This window comes from Dipodomys merriami, unplaced genomic scaffold, assembly GCF_024711535.1.
Source record: "Dipodomys merriami isolate MVZ:Mamm:240054 unplaced genomic scaffold, mDipMer1.0.p SCAF_4, whole genome shotgun sequence".
NCBI lineage: Eukaryota > Metazoa > Chordata > Mammalia > Rodentia > Heteromyidae > Dipodomys > Dipodomys merriami.
Genome location: NW_027205603.1, coordinates 4,732,419 through 4,748,547, shown reverse-complemented (window position 1 = coordinate 4,748,547; position 16,129 = coordinate 4,732,419). Strand labels below are relative to the sequence as shown.

Here is a 16,129-nt window from a genome sequence, read left to right as displayed (position 1 = left end):
GGTCTGGCTTGGGCTGAACGTTGAGACAGTGCGGGGGGCGGGGGGGGGGGGCGGTGAGGGGGCAGCACCCGGCAATCCCGGGCTGAGAGTTAGAGGTCACCACCTTTAAAAGTTGATTTACCCCATATGTGGTTCGGCAATGGGTGGCAAAAAATGGAGGATTAGGAAAATGTCTTGAACCCCACTGCCAATTCCTCTTGAACACACACACACACAACCATACATTGATATCAGAATCTGAAAAGGAGAAAAATATGTAGCACATTTCAACTATAGGAAGGTATGCCCTTCCGTCAGTTGGAGGTCCTTGTGTCTGTGCCCTGGCTGTCTCACACAGCCTGTTCTAGGGGGTCCTTTAGCCCCCACCCCCCTTCAGATATGGCCCATACCTGGGCAGCATTGCCCAGCAGGTTTCAAGGTCAGCGGCTAGAATAGCAAGCGAATCTCAGAATGAAGCCATCCCAAATCACTTAACAAACAAGCATCTTTTAAGAAATAAAATCAAATGCCTATAGCATTAAGATCTCAGCTGTCATGCTCAGTACCCTGGGGGACAGAAGAAAAGTTCCCCATTCCCAAGGGGAATAGAATTTCTCCCCAGAAATCCTTGCACAGTCAAGAATGTTCTAGAACTCGTGCTTTACTCCTAGGAACCAGCTCTTCAACCTCAGAGACAGTTGAGGACCAAATTTCCCTACTTGAATATTAGACAGCTCTGTTTTCTAGCTCCAAGACCTTTGACAGGTTTTGGGGGAGGAGGGGTGTGCACAATGTACACATGTACCAATCCTGGGGTTCGAATTCAGGGCCTGAGTGCTGTCCCTGAGCTGCTTTGCTCAGGGCTAGTGATCTAACTACTTGAGGCACAGGTCCACCTCCAACTTTTTTGGTAGCTACTCAGAGATAAGAGTCTCACAGACTTTCCTGCCCAAGCTGGCTTCATACTGTGATCCTCAGGTCTCAGCCTCCTGAGTAGCTAGGATTACAGATGTGAGCTGTCCCCCCACCTGACTTTGAACAGGTGTTTTATATATTCATATGTGTTTTTCCCAACTAGAGAACGGGAAAGGAACCCTCTGACCTAAATTAGCAGCTGGACAAATGACACAATGTTTGTGAAATTGTGCTGTCTTTTATTAACACCCTAATTAGTCTTAATTTACTGTATCCTGCCCAATGCTTTCTTCAAGTTTAAATTCTCTCAAAGACCCCACATTACATCAAAGACGATGACATTAAATCCTTGTAGGAATTACATAACACCTTTCGTCTTTGGAACTTCATTCTTCACTGAAGAAGGGATCCATGACTAGTGATCTGTCTCTGGTGGGCTGTGTGGCTTTGGAGTGAGTGATAGCTGACGGGCTTGAGATGGAAAAAAAAAAATAGCTTTAAATATGTCTGGACAGTCCGTGTGGGCTGGCATCTTGGCTTGGCTTCACACTCTACTGTATGGGATGGTGCCAACCTTTCCTTTCTCTGAAGTACTTCAGCAAAGCTCAGGCCTCCCAAGTGATGTTTATCAACACCAGAGACAAGTGTGGTCTAGTGGCTTGAGTCAGCGAAGGCGGGGCTACCAAGACAGCACATGTGCTGCCCTGACGTTCAGGTCACCAAAAATCATTTAGGAAAACTCCTCTGTCTCCCTCTCCTCCTTTCCCACCCCCCCACGCCCTCACCTCCCTCTCCTTCTCCCTCTCCCTCTTCCCTACTCTTTATTCATCATCACCCTACACGTGTACATAAAGAGATCCTTCCACTATCAAACATCAAAGGCAGAGTGGAAGGGAGGCTGTTGTACTGGCCGGTTTCCTGTGGCTCATTCCGTAGGAGAGGTGATGCAGTTACTAATTATAATTGGTAACTTATATATGCTGACCCTCAAGATCAGAAATGTTGTCAGCAGGATCCCAGCAACTCCGGCAGCCCAGAGCCAAGAAATGTTTGTAAGACTTCAGAGGAAAATGTTTGAAAGCTTAAATTGTTTAGAGACATCAGACACTTTTCTTCTGAACTCAGAGTAGAGCCTGAGTTCCAAGGCAAACATCTTTCCTCCTCCTTAATCTTTTCTAATTCTTCTTAAGCTTTTCTTTTTCTCTTTTCCCCAATCCAGTCAGCTAGTATTCATTCCATCTAGAATCAAAAGAAGAGTTATAAACATGATAAAGAAAATAAAGCCCAGGGCTGGGAAGGTAGCTCAGTGGCAGAGCGCTTGCCTTGCATGCTTGAGGCCCTGGGTTCAATTCCTCAGCACCACATAAGCAGAAAAAAAAAAAACGAAAGTGGCACTGTGGCTCAAGCGGTAGAGCACTAGTCTTGAGCTGAAGAGCTGAGGGACAGTGCCCAGGCCCAGCGTCCAGGCCCCACGACCATACCCAAAAAGAAAAAAAGAAAAGAAAGCCTGACCTAAAGAATCATCAGTGACAAGATGATATTTAAGGGCAAGACTCTCAAAGCAAGACATTCAGCAGTTTAGGGTTCTGCCCTCAATTCTTTTGGGTTGGCCCAGAGACGATACCTTGCAAAGAGAGAATCTCCCAGACAGTGTTCATTTTCTTCTTGTTTCTCTCCCTCCACAGAATCTGTTGAGTCATTATGATAGTTCCATTCTAGAAAGTTCTAGAAACTTCTAAGAATCTAGAATCTTTAAATGGGTTATCTGTTGTTCCCTCTCCCATATTATTTTCTGCCTGTGAGACTGGAGTGTAGCAGGATTAAAAGGGGGAGGTTAGAGAACTGGTTTTCCATGTGATTAATGAGATCCTTAAAATACCAGGTCAAGCCATCCATCTAACCTTATTTAGCAAATTACTTCCAGGCCCTAATTTATATCTTAGTCCTATTGCCATGGCTTTGACACATACCATCTAACTTAGTCTGTATCCCAACTCTGTGATGTGGGCCTTAAGATCTCCATATTACAAACAGGAATCTGAGGACCAGAGAGGTCAAGGATTAAAATCTGACAGTGATTGATTGGAAAGAGTCAGGAATCCAATCTGGGTCTTTCGGACTTCCGGGACTTATTATAAGTTATTGCTACATAACTATGTAAGTGTGGGCTTCTTTGTATGGAAACACCGGTCTTGGGAAAGAGTCTTGCAGAAAGAAAGGAAGTAATGGATTGGGCTCGCTCTGCTTGCTTGGGGGATAAAGCACAACCAGATGGATGTTGTAGATAGGCTGAAAAAGAAAGCCTTTTCCTGCCTTCCGCATCATGCCACAATCCTGCAAGGCCTAGCAGCTGAGATTGTATTATGAAGAAGGGGACCCTAACCTGAGGACGGTGAGCTGGTTCTGAAGGCAAGGAAGAAAAATTGAGGTCAGAAAGAAGGCCTTAGCTGAGGGAGGACCAATGGCAAAGAGCGAGGAGAAGGAAGACAGTTCATACCAGGTAAATACCCAACATGCCTCAGTGTTTCCTCTGACCAGCAAGAGTCTTGTTAACCGGAAGAAGTGTGCAGAGGGCGGAAGTGGAGGGTGGAAGTTGTTGTCATTCACCGGCACCACAACAACATCAGGCCAGAGGAAGGGCAAGGCCTCAAGGGGCCCTGGCAGCCTCTTCAGGACAAATGAGGGTGTCTAGGTGCAAAAGGAAGACATAAATCAGGGGGAGAGGGCAGTGGTGTATGCACCCCTCCGTAGCCTGCAGAATCTGCCTGTTCAGTGCCTTCCAGGTGTGGAAGGACCTAACCTTTCTCAGCCAGGCAAGAGCAGCACAGTGAGCAACTGGAAACCTCAATTATGACCCTCACCTGGCTCCATCCCTGTATGCTACAATTAAAGGCCCCAGAGAGAGGGAAAGAAGAGCAAATGTGTGGGTTATAGAAGTGGTTGACTGAAATTCATGGTATAGGAAAAGCTGATTTCCCGAACAATGACAAAAATAACAAAATGAGCAATCCATGGAGGAAATGCAATGTATTTTCAATGTGAAGGTGGTAAGGCAGATAAGATAGCTTTGCTTTAAAAAAAAAAAAAGGCACGTTCAGAGATGAATACTATGAATACAGTATTTTCTGATTATTAACTGCTGTGACTACTTGCCAAATACAGCCAATTAATCTCTGTACTGAGTAGAATTTGATACGAAGACTTTGGAGCATATATTCAGGTATCAAAATAGAAGCAAAGTCCATGGCAGATGCTTTTTGTAGGACCCAAGTATCCAAATCAACAGTTCCTGAAGCTTCTATCCATAATACACCATGGTTACAGGCCTAGGATGTTGACTTTATCCTTTAGATTTCCCCTTGGTCATCAGGCTAACAATTTAAGAGGTTTTAATCCTTTACAAACTCATTAAATTTTCATGTATTTGTTTCCTAAATCTCCCGTGTCATTTAGAAAGCTGGAAATTCCTTTTCCTTTTTAAGCTCACAATCATTATAGTCACAGGTTGTCATTGATTGCCATGTGTCAGGTGGAAAAGGAAGGGGAGAGAGGGGGAGGGAGAAGTAGAGAGGATGCCTTGTAGGCATTCTATGTCCTTGACCCAGCTCCCCCCACCCCCATGGTAGGTGGTTGTTTCCTGGATTATATATGGAATAATGAGACTCAGTGAGGTTAAGCCCGTGACACACACACACACACACACACACACACACACACACACACACACACACACACACACACACACACACACACACACACACACACACACACACACACACACACACACACACACACACGCTGGCCTAGGGCTTGAACTCAGGGTATGGGCACTGTCCCTTAGTTTTTTTCACTCAAGGGTAACTCTTCCACAGCTCTACTTCTGGCTTTTTGGTGGTTAATTAGAAAGAGTCTCAGAGACTTTCCTGCTTGGGTTGGCTTTGAACTGCAATCCTCACATCTCAGCCTCCAGAGTCTCTAATGCTTACAGGCGTGAGCTCTGATGGATGGTTGCCCATTTTGATCTTCCTTCCTGTCTGTCTGTCTGTATGTCTGCCTGCCTGCCTGCCTGCCTTCCTTCCTTCCTTCCTTTCTTCCTTTTTCTTTCTCTTTCTTTCTTTCTTTCTTTCTTTCTTTCTTTCTTTCTTTCTTTCTTTCTTTCTTTCTTTCTTTCTTTCTTTCTTCCTTCCTTCCTTCCTTCCTTTCTTCCTTTCTTCCTTTCTTTGTATATGTGTGTGTGTCTGTTCCTGGGGGTATGAACTCAGTGCTTCACTACTAGTCATCTCCATGACACTCCCTAGTCACTTCTTAGTTGTTTTTCAGATCCTGTCTCATACATTTATCCAGGCCAGCCTCAGACCACAGTTCTTTTTTTTTTTTTTTTGGTCGGTCATGGGGCTTGAACTCTGGGCCTGGGCGCTGCCCCTATGCTCTTCAGCTCAATGTGAGTGCTCTACCGCTTGAGCCACAGCACCACTTTGGTTTTCTAGTGGTTTATTGGAGATAAGAGTCTCACGGATGTTCCTGCCTGGGCTGGCTTTGAACCGAGATCCTCGTATCTCAGCCTCCTGAGTAGCTAGGATTATAGGCATGAGCCACCAGTGCCCGGCTCAGACCACAGTTTTCTAGCCTCTACTTCTTATTGGCTGGGATTAAGGCATGAATCAGTGGGCCCAGCTTGCCCATGTACTTCCACAGCCTACAAAACAGGAGGAATTCCATCATTTGAGCAACTCCTGTGCCAACTCTGCTCCCAGGAAGAGTTTTGGTGAATAGCAGTTGGGCCAGAAGGTTGCAGACCTGCTGAATTCTAGGACCAGCAGATGAGTGCTTTCTGATCCCTTTTGAGATGACTGTTTACCTTTCCATTCCAGTCCAAGATCCATGCAGCACGAAGTCTGAGCGAGATTGCCATCGACCTCACAGAAACCGGGACACTGAAGACCTCGAAGCTGGCCCACATGGGGAGCAAGGGGAAGATAATCAGCGGCAGCAGCGGGAGCCTGCTGTCCTCAGGTAGGGCCCGCCCCCTCCTGGAGGACGGTGGGAGGAGTCTTGCTGATGAGTTCAACCCCAGTTGCATCCCTGTGCAGTAGAGATAATGGTAGCTCCAAAAGCTAGCTCTAGAAGGACTGCATGGGTGGATAAGAAAAAATGTCTGGAAGTATCCAAGAGCTGGTAGAGAGGATCTGCATGGCTCCACCATGTGGGACGAGCTTCTGGGAGCACAGAAATCTCCCAAGTCATCCCCAGATCCTTTCAGAACGCTGCCCCAGTCATCAGGAATGTCAGCTCCAAGGACAGAAAGTGAGGTTCACTTCTGCATTCTGAAGCAGGGGTTGCTTAAAATATCTGATTATTATCTTTAAGTAGACATACAAAGGGGTTTCAATTCCAGCACATCAACTTGTGAGTACAGTGCATCTTGATTCACGTCACCCTTTCCATCATTCTCCATAAAGCAGGGATTGTACCGAGGTAGGACTGGCATCCGCGATCATGGTGCTAAGAGATGCTACATTCTCTGGCCAAGAACTTCTTGGGATTTGACAGGTAGAGACTACTCTTGTCTCTGGGTATGGTAGGATGATTAACACCCTTTCTCACTGCAGGTCTGGAGATCAGGCTCTGTTGATGATTTCTGTGAGCCTGGAATGGGTCGTTTTGTCATTAGATATGGGGACAGACAGACAGATCTGAGATTACAGATTTGGCTGCTTCAAGAGAAAATTCCACTTGCTGAAATGACAGGGAGTAGCTCAAGGAAGGGGAGAGAGAGACAGCGAGAGACAGTAAGAGACAGAGACAGAGAGAGAGAGAGAGAGAGAGAGAGAGAGGAGAGAGGAGAGAAAGAGAAGAGAGAAGAGAGAGAGATTGGGAGAGTGCAGTACGATTGTGTTTAAACGTGAGAAAAGTATAACCAATGAAGAGTACTGCACATACCAGGTGGCTAAAACCTGATTGGTGTGGGTGTTGTATCACTTTGCCTCTGAGCAAAGAAGGTCTCCTCCTCCCTCCTCTTTCAGGGTCATTACAGTACTATTTAAAACAGCTGCTAACAACAATAGCAAATCAGAAAGGGAAAAGACCGGGGAGGAAAGGAAGCTCAGAGTTATCTGGTTGGCTCCATGGCTGGTGCCATACAATCCTAGCCCAGACAAAGCCTCCATGGAAAGAATTCTGGTAGGGTACCTGTCCTTCCTGCCGGGAGCTCAGGGAACAGCTAAAGACAACTAAGTTGGGGGCAGGGCACTAAGGGTGTGTTTACATCTTCTTATGTTTTGCCAAGTCTCGTGCACTTCTGCACACTGTTGGTCACCAAAACCATAAGCTCCAGGCCCCACAAAACCTGAGCTGCCTCTGCCAACACCATGGGGTTTACTCTAACCCCAAGGCTGCCTGGGATTCTCCTAAAGTGTTTCCAGCAAAAGGTCCTTCTTTGCAAGGCTTAGAAGTCTGTGTGAGTGGGATCTCCGCAAAAGTCCTTCTTCTTATATCAAAGAGAATGAATGCCATTCAAACCCTGAGACCCCTGCCTGGAATTACAGCCACTCCCAGCCTCCTGCTGAAAGGCTGAGGAGGGAGCCAAAGCCAACACCCTGTTTGTCTTTTAGACAAAACAGACAATGGCTTTCCCTAGCCAGCATTAACGTTGAGTCTCAGATAAGAGCCTGGGCCTAGCAGCTCATTTGCCTCCTGTATTCAGTCCCGGGGAGTCTAGCCCCACGCCACCTGGGTTCGTCCCAGGCTGCAGCAAAGCCATTTGGCAGACACTGTGGAAAGGAACAGTGCTGGGCCTCCCCCAGTGATTCTGTAAGTGTGAGTAAGCCTGGGAATAAGGATATGTTGCCAGCCCAGGGTCTATACTTGGAGAGCCCATCTTCTTGCTAGGGGGAGAGGTAAGATCTGGAGGTGCGGGTGTCCCCAGATGCAGGTGAGGGTTTGTGACCTTTCCCTGAGAAACTAGGGGCTCTTCACTTAGGGTCCTTGAAACTTCAGTCAGAATGACTCTCTGGACATGTCATAATGGTAAGAAAACTTGGTGAAGCGTTATTGGGGAAGCAAGCAGGCAAGCAGACAGAAAGACAAGAGCCACACTAACAGAGTGTGGATGCCTCAAAGGGAGAGAGATGAGGCTCTTGGACATCCGGGTGATTTATATGATAAAGGCAGGGTCTGACTTAAAGTTATGCCCATAAGCGTTTTTCTTTACTCACTGTTGGTGTTACACTTTTACCGCTTGAGCTCAGAGGCCTGAGTGAGACTGCCCGTACGTTAGCTATGTGCCATCATGGTATCCCTTTTAGGAAAGAATGCATTTTGCCATGTATATGAAAACTGGTATTTCTCCTCAAGATAAAGAATGCATCCTGGCACAGATGTTTATCCTTTGAGATAAGCATGTTGTGCCAGGAAGAGCCATTTTCCAAGCACTTGCTTCCTTAGGAATACAGGTCTTTTTAGGATACAGGTTTTTTGTTCGTTTGCTTATGATGGCCTTTCTCATCCTAATTATTTGGGGCCTGCAGGCAAGGTCAGATGGAGAAAGATGCTCTTGCTCTCTTTTTTTTTTCTCCTTGTGTTAATACTGCAGCTCACGAAGGTGTGCTAGGGTTAAGACAAAGAAGTTGGTACTGTGTTTCTAAATATGCCGTTTCTAAATTCCTGGCTGCTATTCACCTTACTTTCCTGTCTAGGGGTATTGCTCAAGATTACAGAATCCTGGTTCACCTGCCTGAGCCTCTCACATCCTTAGGACAACCTCCAGCAGCTGTAGACATAGTCACGACCAGAACCCCCAAACCGAACATCCTACAATGAAATGGGCTTCGTCCACACAGCCTAGAAACAATACAATCTATTGCAACCCTCGGGTTGACATGAATGAGCAAGCCAGCGGGCTAGAACATAAATCACAAGAAAATCTTTGGGCCCAATCTACCCCCACACCTAATCTATAAGCATCTTTCTCCTAGGCTATTTAAGTGACTTTCAGATGTTTAATCTTGAGTAGCAAGGCCGCAGGTGAGATGCTTAGGAGTTGATAGGAACAGCTTAAGGCCACGAGCAGAGGAGATCCACTGGCTGGCATTGACACTCAGCCCTTTTGTCACCAACCAGCTGGGCAAGAAGAAACACAGGGTGAGGAAAAGAACCCTCTCAACCTCTTCCCAACCCTGCAAGCTACAGCCTGAAAAACTCGCCTTCCTTGCCAAGGCTGAGGCTCCTTGGGGATGCCCCACGCCCACCCCCATGACTTAGGAAAAACAGCGAGGACAATGGGGGGAGGGGCCACAAGCAGGATATGTGCCATCTATCACCAAGTGCATTTCTAGGATCTACAGATCTTGTCCTAGCTCCCTCCAGGGCTGCTTCCCTTACCCCACAGCCCTTGCTGGCTCCTGTGTTGGAAGGACATCAAACCCTCTCCTGGGAAAGCCATTAGCCCCTCCCCTCTGGATTTCACAATTCTAAGGCCACCTCCCCCCCCATTCCCCACTCCTGCACCCCCACCTGAGAATTGAGGGGGCTGGCCAGTCTCCCACCCCTGTCTCTACCCTTTCCTCTCTTGCCTGTCATGTGCTGATAGATAGGACAAGCCCACAGGCTTACTGTCACAGCTCAATGCTGACCTGAAGCACTGTAAAGAAATACATGCATACATACATATATGTCAGATTTCCCATTATAACTTTTTATCAGAAAATGAAACACTGAATTGAACTTGATGGTGCCTGCCTGTAACTCTCATTACTCAGGAGGCTGAGGCAAAGGATCCTGAGTTTGAGACTGGCTTGTACAAAAGAAAGTAACTAAGGTTGGGGATATGCTCCGTTGTAGAGTACTTGGCTAGCATGTGCACGGCCCTAGGCCTGGATTCAGTCTCTAGTACTGAGGCGGCTGGAAAGAAAATGTGACACAAGAATGAATGTAAATGTGACATGGATAAACCAGTGTCAAGTTTGATAAACTGTTTCCTCTCCTTCCCCTTTTTTAAAAATATAAATGTTCCTCAAAAATATATCAGAGGCCAGTTGCCAGTGACTTACGCCTGTAATTGTAGCTACTCCGGAGGCTAAGATCTGAGGATCACAGTTCAAAGCCAGCCCAGTAGAAAAGTCTGTGAGACTCTTATCTCAGTTAACCACCAGAAAACTGGAAGCAGCTCAAAGTGGTAGAGCACTGGCCTTGAGCAAAAGAGCTCAGGAACAGCACCCAGACCCTGAGTTCAAGCCTCCCATGACTGGTGCATGCATGCACATGCACACACAGACACACACACACACACACATACATACAGCTAAAGGATTTCCATGTTATCAGTAATTTTTCCTTTTTATGGGCATCCAATATCCAGAAATCCTCAATGTCCAGGGCCTCAAATGCTGCACAAATAAAGAAAAGTCGTGATAATCTTTGACAAAAGTCAGAAGTCCGTGCTGACTCATGCCCTGAGCTGTGAGCTAGCATATTGAAAAGAAAATGGTAACGTAGTTGAATGAATAATTCCACGTGAGCTGGGACCCTGAATCCTGCAAAGGGCCGGAGCCGGAGCTTCATAGGCCTCGATCCTCCAGGAACCTTGACATGGGTTTCCTCTACATCAGAGCTTCAGGCCAGAGCTGGGATAAATCCATCTGTGTGTAAGATGCAATATGTCTGCTAACTCACCTCTGGGGTAGCAGTAAGCTTGTTCTGCTCCATAAGAGCCCAGAACTTTCCTCCAAATTTGGAAATAACTCCTTTGTCCATGGCTTTTACTCCTCTGTGTGGAGAGAGAGAACCATTTTTTAGAAGGCTCAGATCCAGTTTGAGGACACAAGTGTGAATTTGGTTAAGATGTGTTCAGAGTTTTGTTTTTAAAGGTCCTTAAATCCTTTATTTTTGGGGGGGAGAGGGGTTAGGGAGGGGCGGAGGGAGGTTCATTGAGAGGTTCATTCCTGCTTTCTCTTCTCTCATTAGTTGAGATGCCAGAAAAGACTAAAAGGGAGGAAAAACAGGACAACACAAAAACAACACAAAACAACTGCGCTTGGCTTTGTAACTAGTCTTTTCATAACTCCTCTGGAAGTGGGAGAGAGCCTGAAGTTTGCTCTAAGCATTGTTTCAGCGACTTGCTGGCACCGAAGGAACAGAGCAGAGAAAGAATGGTTTCACTCTCCAGCTATTTAAAACAAGTGGTTCTGACCCATTTTAGGAAAATTACTCGGTGTTGTGCAAGCTGTGTGATTTGTATTAAGAACATAAACAACAACAACAACAACAAAATGTTACTGTGTATTCTGTTAAATGTAAGGACAAGGCAGACAACTGTTGACATCTTGAATGGAGAAACAGGGGTATAAACTACCCAGTGCCTATGATACAAAGTGACATGTTGTATTTCTAAGTAGATATGTCAGCTGTTTGGCTAATGAGGTAGAATGGAGTCATCTTCAGTGTGATCAGTAGGATTATAAAGGATGTAGGGAAAGATAGATGGCTGAAGATGTAAAATAAAACCAAACTAGTTTGCTGTCATACCACAGTTCTGACACTTTCTGGGAGAAAATATCTTTTGTTGTTGTTGTTGTTCTTGGGGCTTGAACTTAAGATCTGGGTGCTATCCCTTAGCCTTTTTGCTCAAGGCTGGTGTTCTAGAACTTGAGCCACAGTTCCACTCCCAGCTTTTTTGGTGGTTAATTGGAGATAAGAGGCTCATAGACTTTCCTACCTAAGTTGACTTTGAACTATGATCCTCAGATCTCAGCCTCTTAAGGATCTAGGATTACAGGCATGAGCCACCAGTGAGTACCCGGTTGAGAGGAAACATCTTGTCCTCAGCGCTGGCACCAGCCTGGCCTGGGCTCAGTCCATGTTATTACTCAACTATTCTCACATTCTCCTTCTCTGAATACAAACACTTCCCTCCATTGTGAGACAGTTTATTAATAACTAGCATAACAATGAGGATGCCAGCTAGCTGAAATCTCTCCCTACAGAGGTGATCTGATCAGCGCCTGCCAATATCACTGTCAACATTCAGCTCAAATATATTTGTAAATCATCTGATGTCCTTTGTTTTGGTTTTTGTCTCTGTGTCTGCATCCCTTCCTTTTTTTTTTTTTTCTTTTTAATTGCTCCTCTGTCTTTTGTCTATCTCTCTGGCCTTTTAAAGTTTTCTATTGTCAGCTGCCCAGTGCTTCTCCTTTTAGGCCTAACAATATGCTGGATTCCAGGAGCCTTGATTTTGGTCCTCATCTTGGCTGGACTATTGGGCACAGCCCCCAGGTACTGCCAAAGGAGTCCGTGCTTCCAGGGTTTGTTTATCCTGCACTGTGTAACTGTAAGGGCTAAAAGGGCTCCTTCTGCAGAATCCATGTTTCTGGACTCATTTGAGCAGGCCTGACCTGAGTCAAGAATCAGAGGGAGACAGGGTGGTTGTTCTTTCCTATTTTAGGGAGAAGAAAAAAAATTACAGTAACAATCACTTATATGGCTGTTATTTATGCCCTAAGGAGGCAAAGGTAGGAGGACCTTGGTGTGAGGCCAACCTGGGCCAAAGTTAGTACAAGACTGTATCTGAAAAACAAAGTGAAAAGGGCCAAGAGTGTGTGCTCACTTGCCTAGCAAACGGGATGCCAAGAGTTCAATCTCCGTACCAGTACGAGAGCCAAGACAGAATGACAATGGGTCATCTAAACAGACCTCTTTCTAGAGATGAGATTTTCAACCCTGGAAGACACATCTATCTTCCTGTCACCTCTCTGTTCCTGTTTGGTGAGCTCTTCTATGCGCTAGGGAGCATAGAAGAGAGATCGTTGAGTCTTACAGTTCATCTCCCAGTTCCACAGTGCAATAGACTAGCAACCCTGGGACCAGAAATATCAGCCCTCTCCTTTCTCAGTGTAAGCTATAGAAACTATGCTACTAACATAGGATTGTTTCACTTAGCCATTTTAGCAGATGCTGGTACCTTTTTGGGGTTTTGGGGGATGGATATTGCCTGGGTACTATCTCTCTGATCTTTTTCACTCAAGCCTAGTGCTCTACCACTTGAGCCACAGCTCCAATTCTGGATTTTTTTTTTTTTTGTAGCTTAATGGAGATCAGCGTTTCATAGACTTCCCTGCCCTCACTGGCTTTGAATTGTAATTCTCAGATCTCAGATCCCGAGTAACTAGGATTACAGGTGTGAGCCATTGATTATTTCTGTTTCTCTCTACTTATCACACTTCCTCTGTGTCCATCTATCTGTCTGTTTTTTCCTCGTACTTCTCTCCCTTCCTCCCTCTCTTTTTTTCCCCCACACTCCACATCTCCCCTTTGGAGTGACATTTGTCCTCCTTCCTCTTTGGGGAACATGCCACTGAGGATGTGGATCTCCCCAGAAAGCAAAGTCATCATCCCAGAGACCACAGCTACCACCCCAAAGGCGCTTGCTTTTCAATGAGCTTCGATTTCAGTACTCTCCGAAGTGAAATCTTTTCTTTCTTTCTCAGCTTGATGAAAAGTTTTCCAAGCATGCACTTTTCATGTTTTAAAAAAAAATGACATGGAATTCTCTGAGCAGGTCCCCTGAGATGACATGTTGATCTGCCATCTGGCAATATGGCATTATTTTACAGGGTCTCAGGGGACAATCTTTGATGTCAGGAATTCATCCTCAAGGATTTGTCAGGGAAATAAATATCTCTTTATCATAAAGGAGAGTTCAAACCTTTTCCCCATATTTACTCCTGGGTGCCTGCCAAAACTTTTCCTTGCAGCTTTTACAGATCTGCTGGGAAAATGCTGTCTTCATATTCTCTCTCTCTCTCTCTCTCTCTCTCTCTCTCTCTCTCTCTCTCTCTCTCTCTCTCTCTCTCTCTCTCTCTCTCTCTCTCTCTCTCTCTCTCTCTCTCTTAATTTCCCCTTAAAGGCCAAAGCAGATTTCCATTTCCCCTCTCTTGCTTTGAGGACAACAGACTTTTGTCTTGGGGGGCACTGTCTAGAAGGTACCCCACCCCATACTTTCTGGAATTCTCTAGCTGGTCAGGAGCATTCTGTCTGTGTGAAAACGGATGAGCCAGATTCCTGCCTGGGCCCTTCATTCACAGCAGGATGCTCACTCATATCCGGTGTCCGGTGCCTAGTGCCCACCACCCGGAATCTTTAGAATGATTGGCACAAATTCTCCATAGCAGCTGACTGAGGAGATCCTGCCATGTGGTGGCCAGGAGGAAAGTTGCTATCTGCTCTGCTGACTTCACATCCAGCTCCTCCACTTGCAGCTGCACACTGGCCTGATGTGTGGAGACCCAGCTGGAAAGTAGGAAGGAAACAGTGAGTGATAGACGCATTGCATCCAGGATCTTCCAGAATGCCCGAGTCCGTCTTGGCAAAAGATCTCCAAACAACGCCCTCTGAAAATGACTGTGTCCATCTCTCTCTGTCGCACCTGTGTAGATAGGAACTGTGTTCTTGCCCAGCCCCTCTGGCTCATACCAGTAATCCTAGTTACTCAGGAGGCTGAGATCTGAGGATCATGGCTCCACAGAAAAGTCTGTGAGACTCTTATCTCTAACTACCCCAGAAGCCAGAAGTGGAGGTGTGGCTGGAGTGGTAAAGTGTCAGCCTTGACAAAAAAGCCAAGCGAGACCTCAAATCCCTGAGTTCAGTACTGGCACATCATAATAATGTGGTCTTTAGGATCAGCCCCTTGCCTCCTCTGCATTGGCCTGATTACTGATGACCTGTTTCAATAAAGTCCTTTGAATTAGGAGCAAAATGTCATCATAAAAGAGCCAAAGTCAAAACGTTATATTTTCAACTTGGCATCACCTTGGGTCCAAGGAGAGCCCCGGGGGGCAAAAAGTGGGAGTCCCTAATTGCAAAATGGGCTAACACAAAAAGAGCTGGAGCAATGGCTCAAGTGGTATAGTGGTAAGTACAAGATCCTGAGTTTAAAACTTAAAAGAGAGAACAAACAAGGGAGGCGGGGAGAGAGAGAGAGAGAGAGAGAGAGAGAGGAGGGTCCAATTGCACTTTTATACAAGTTACAGAAGTGATAGCTAATGATAAGTGGGAACTACCTGAGTAAATTGTTTATGAAATAATAGATTCTTCTAGTTTGAGAGAATCTTGGGGAGCAGTCAATCGGACACTTTATTGATGGGGCCATGATGGCTCTGAGAAACTTGGAACCTTGAGGCTTTACCCTGTCCCCCAGATGTGTGATGGAAAGTCAGAGGTCTCTGCCCTCATTCATTCATCTTTTCCAAGGGAGCAGAAGAGATTCTCTCCATCTCCCTCTTCCCCTCTTCCTCCTCCCCCTCCCTCTTTCCCTCCCCCTCCCTCTTTCCCTCCCCCTCTCCCCCTCTCTCCCTCTCTCCCTCTCTCCTTACCTCCTTCCTTGTTTCCCTCTCTCCCTCACCTTCAATCCCTCCCTCCCTCCCCCCTCTCCCCCTCTCCCTCTCTCCTTCCCTCCCTCCCTCCCTCCCTCCCTCTCTCTCTCTCTCTCTCCTTCTCTCCCTCTCCCCCCTCTATCTCTCTCTTTCTCCTCTCTCCTCTCCCATCTTGTGTGGCTCAACTTAGCCTTGCATGGCAAAGGCAGTGACGTGTTCAAGAACACAGTGGATAAATCACAGGAACCAATAGTTTCACTTCATTCCCCGACCCTGGATGCTCATTTACAATTATCTTCTTGTCTAGAACCATTCCCTGTATAATCGTGAGCTGTAGAGCTCTTCCCCGACCCAGGTTCCTCTTTTGCCATCAAAAGAGTGAATCTGACTTTTGGCTTCCTTTTCCTGGTTATCGAGGTAGACTCCTTCAGGAATGATGGTGGCAGAGGGGGGATGGTGGTGGGGGGTGGGCACCCGCCCCCATCACTCAGCACTTTGGACTCCTCCGGAGGGGGATGCCTTTTGGATCTCTCTCTCTCTCTCTCTCTTTCATCTCTGCCTCCCTTGTTTCTCTCCTCTCTGGGCTATCTCTCTCCTTCCCTGTTCCTCTCTCCCTACTTCCTCCTCCTCTTTTCCTCATTCTCCTCCTCCTCCTCGTCTCTCTGTCCCTTTTCCTTCCTTCCTCTTTCCCTCCCTCCCTGTCTTCTCCATCTCTCCTTCCCTTTGTCCCCTTCCTCCTCTTCCTCTCTCTTTCTTCCTTCCTTTCTCTTTTCTCCTCCTTTCTCTCTCTTCCTCCTCCTCTTCCTTCTCTCAGTCCTTCCCTCCGCCATCCTCCTCCCCATTGTTAGTAGACGTGCAGCATACTTTAGAAA

General features: G+C 46.4%; 1 protein-coding gene across 8 annotated transcripts in view; it reads left to right on the top strand.

The window, feature by feature from the left end:
- The window catches only part of Frmd4a (FERM domain containing 4A), a 526,608-nt gene that overhangs the window by 479,414 nt on the left and 31,065 nt on the right, over positions 1–16,129 (top strand). For all 8 annotated transcript variants that reach the window (XM_069990391.1, XM_069990392.1, XM_069990393.1 and 5 more), the window contains one exon: positions 5,766–5,907. In XM_069990391.1, the coding sequence (XP_069846492.1) occupies positions 5,766–5,907 (142 nt within the window). The remainder of the gene's footprint in view (positions 1–5,765; positions 5,908–16,129) is intronic.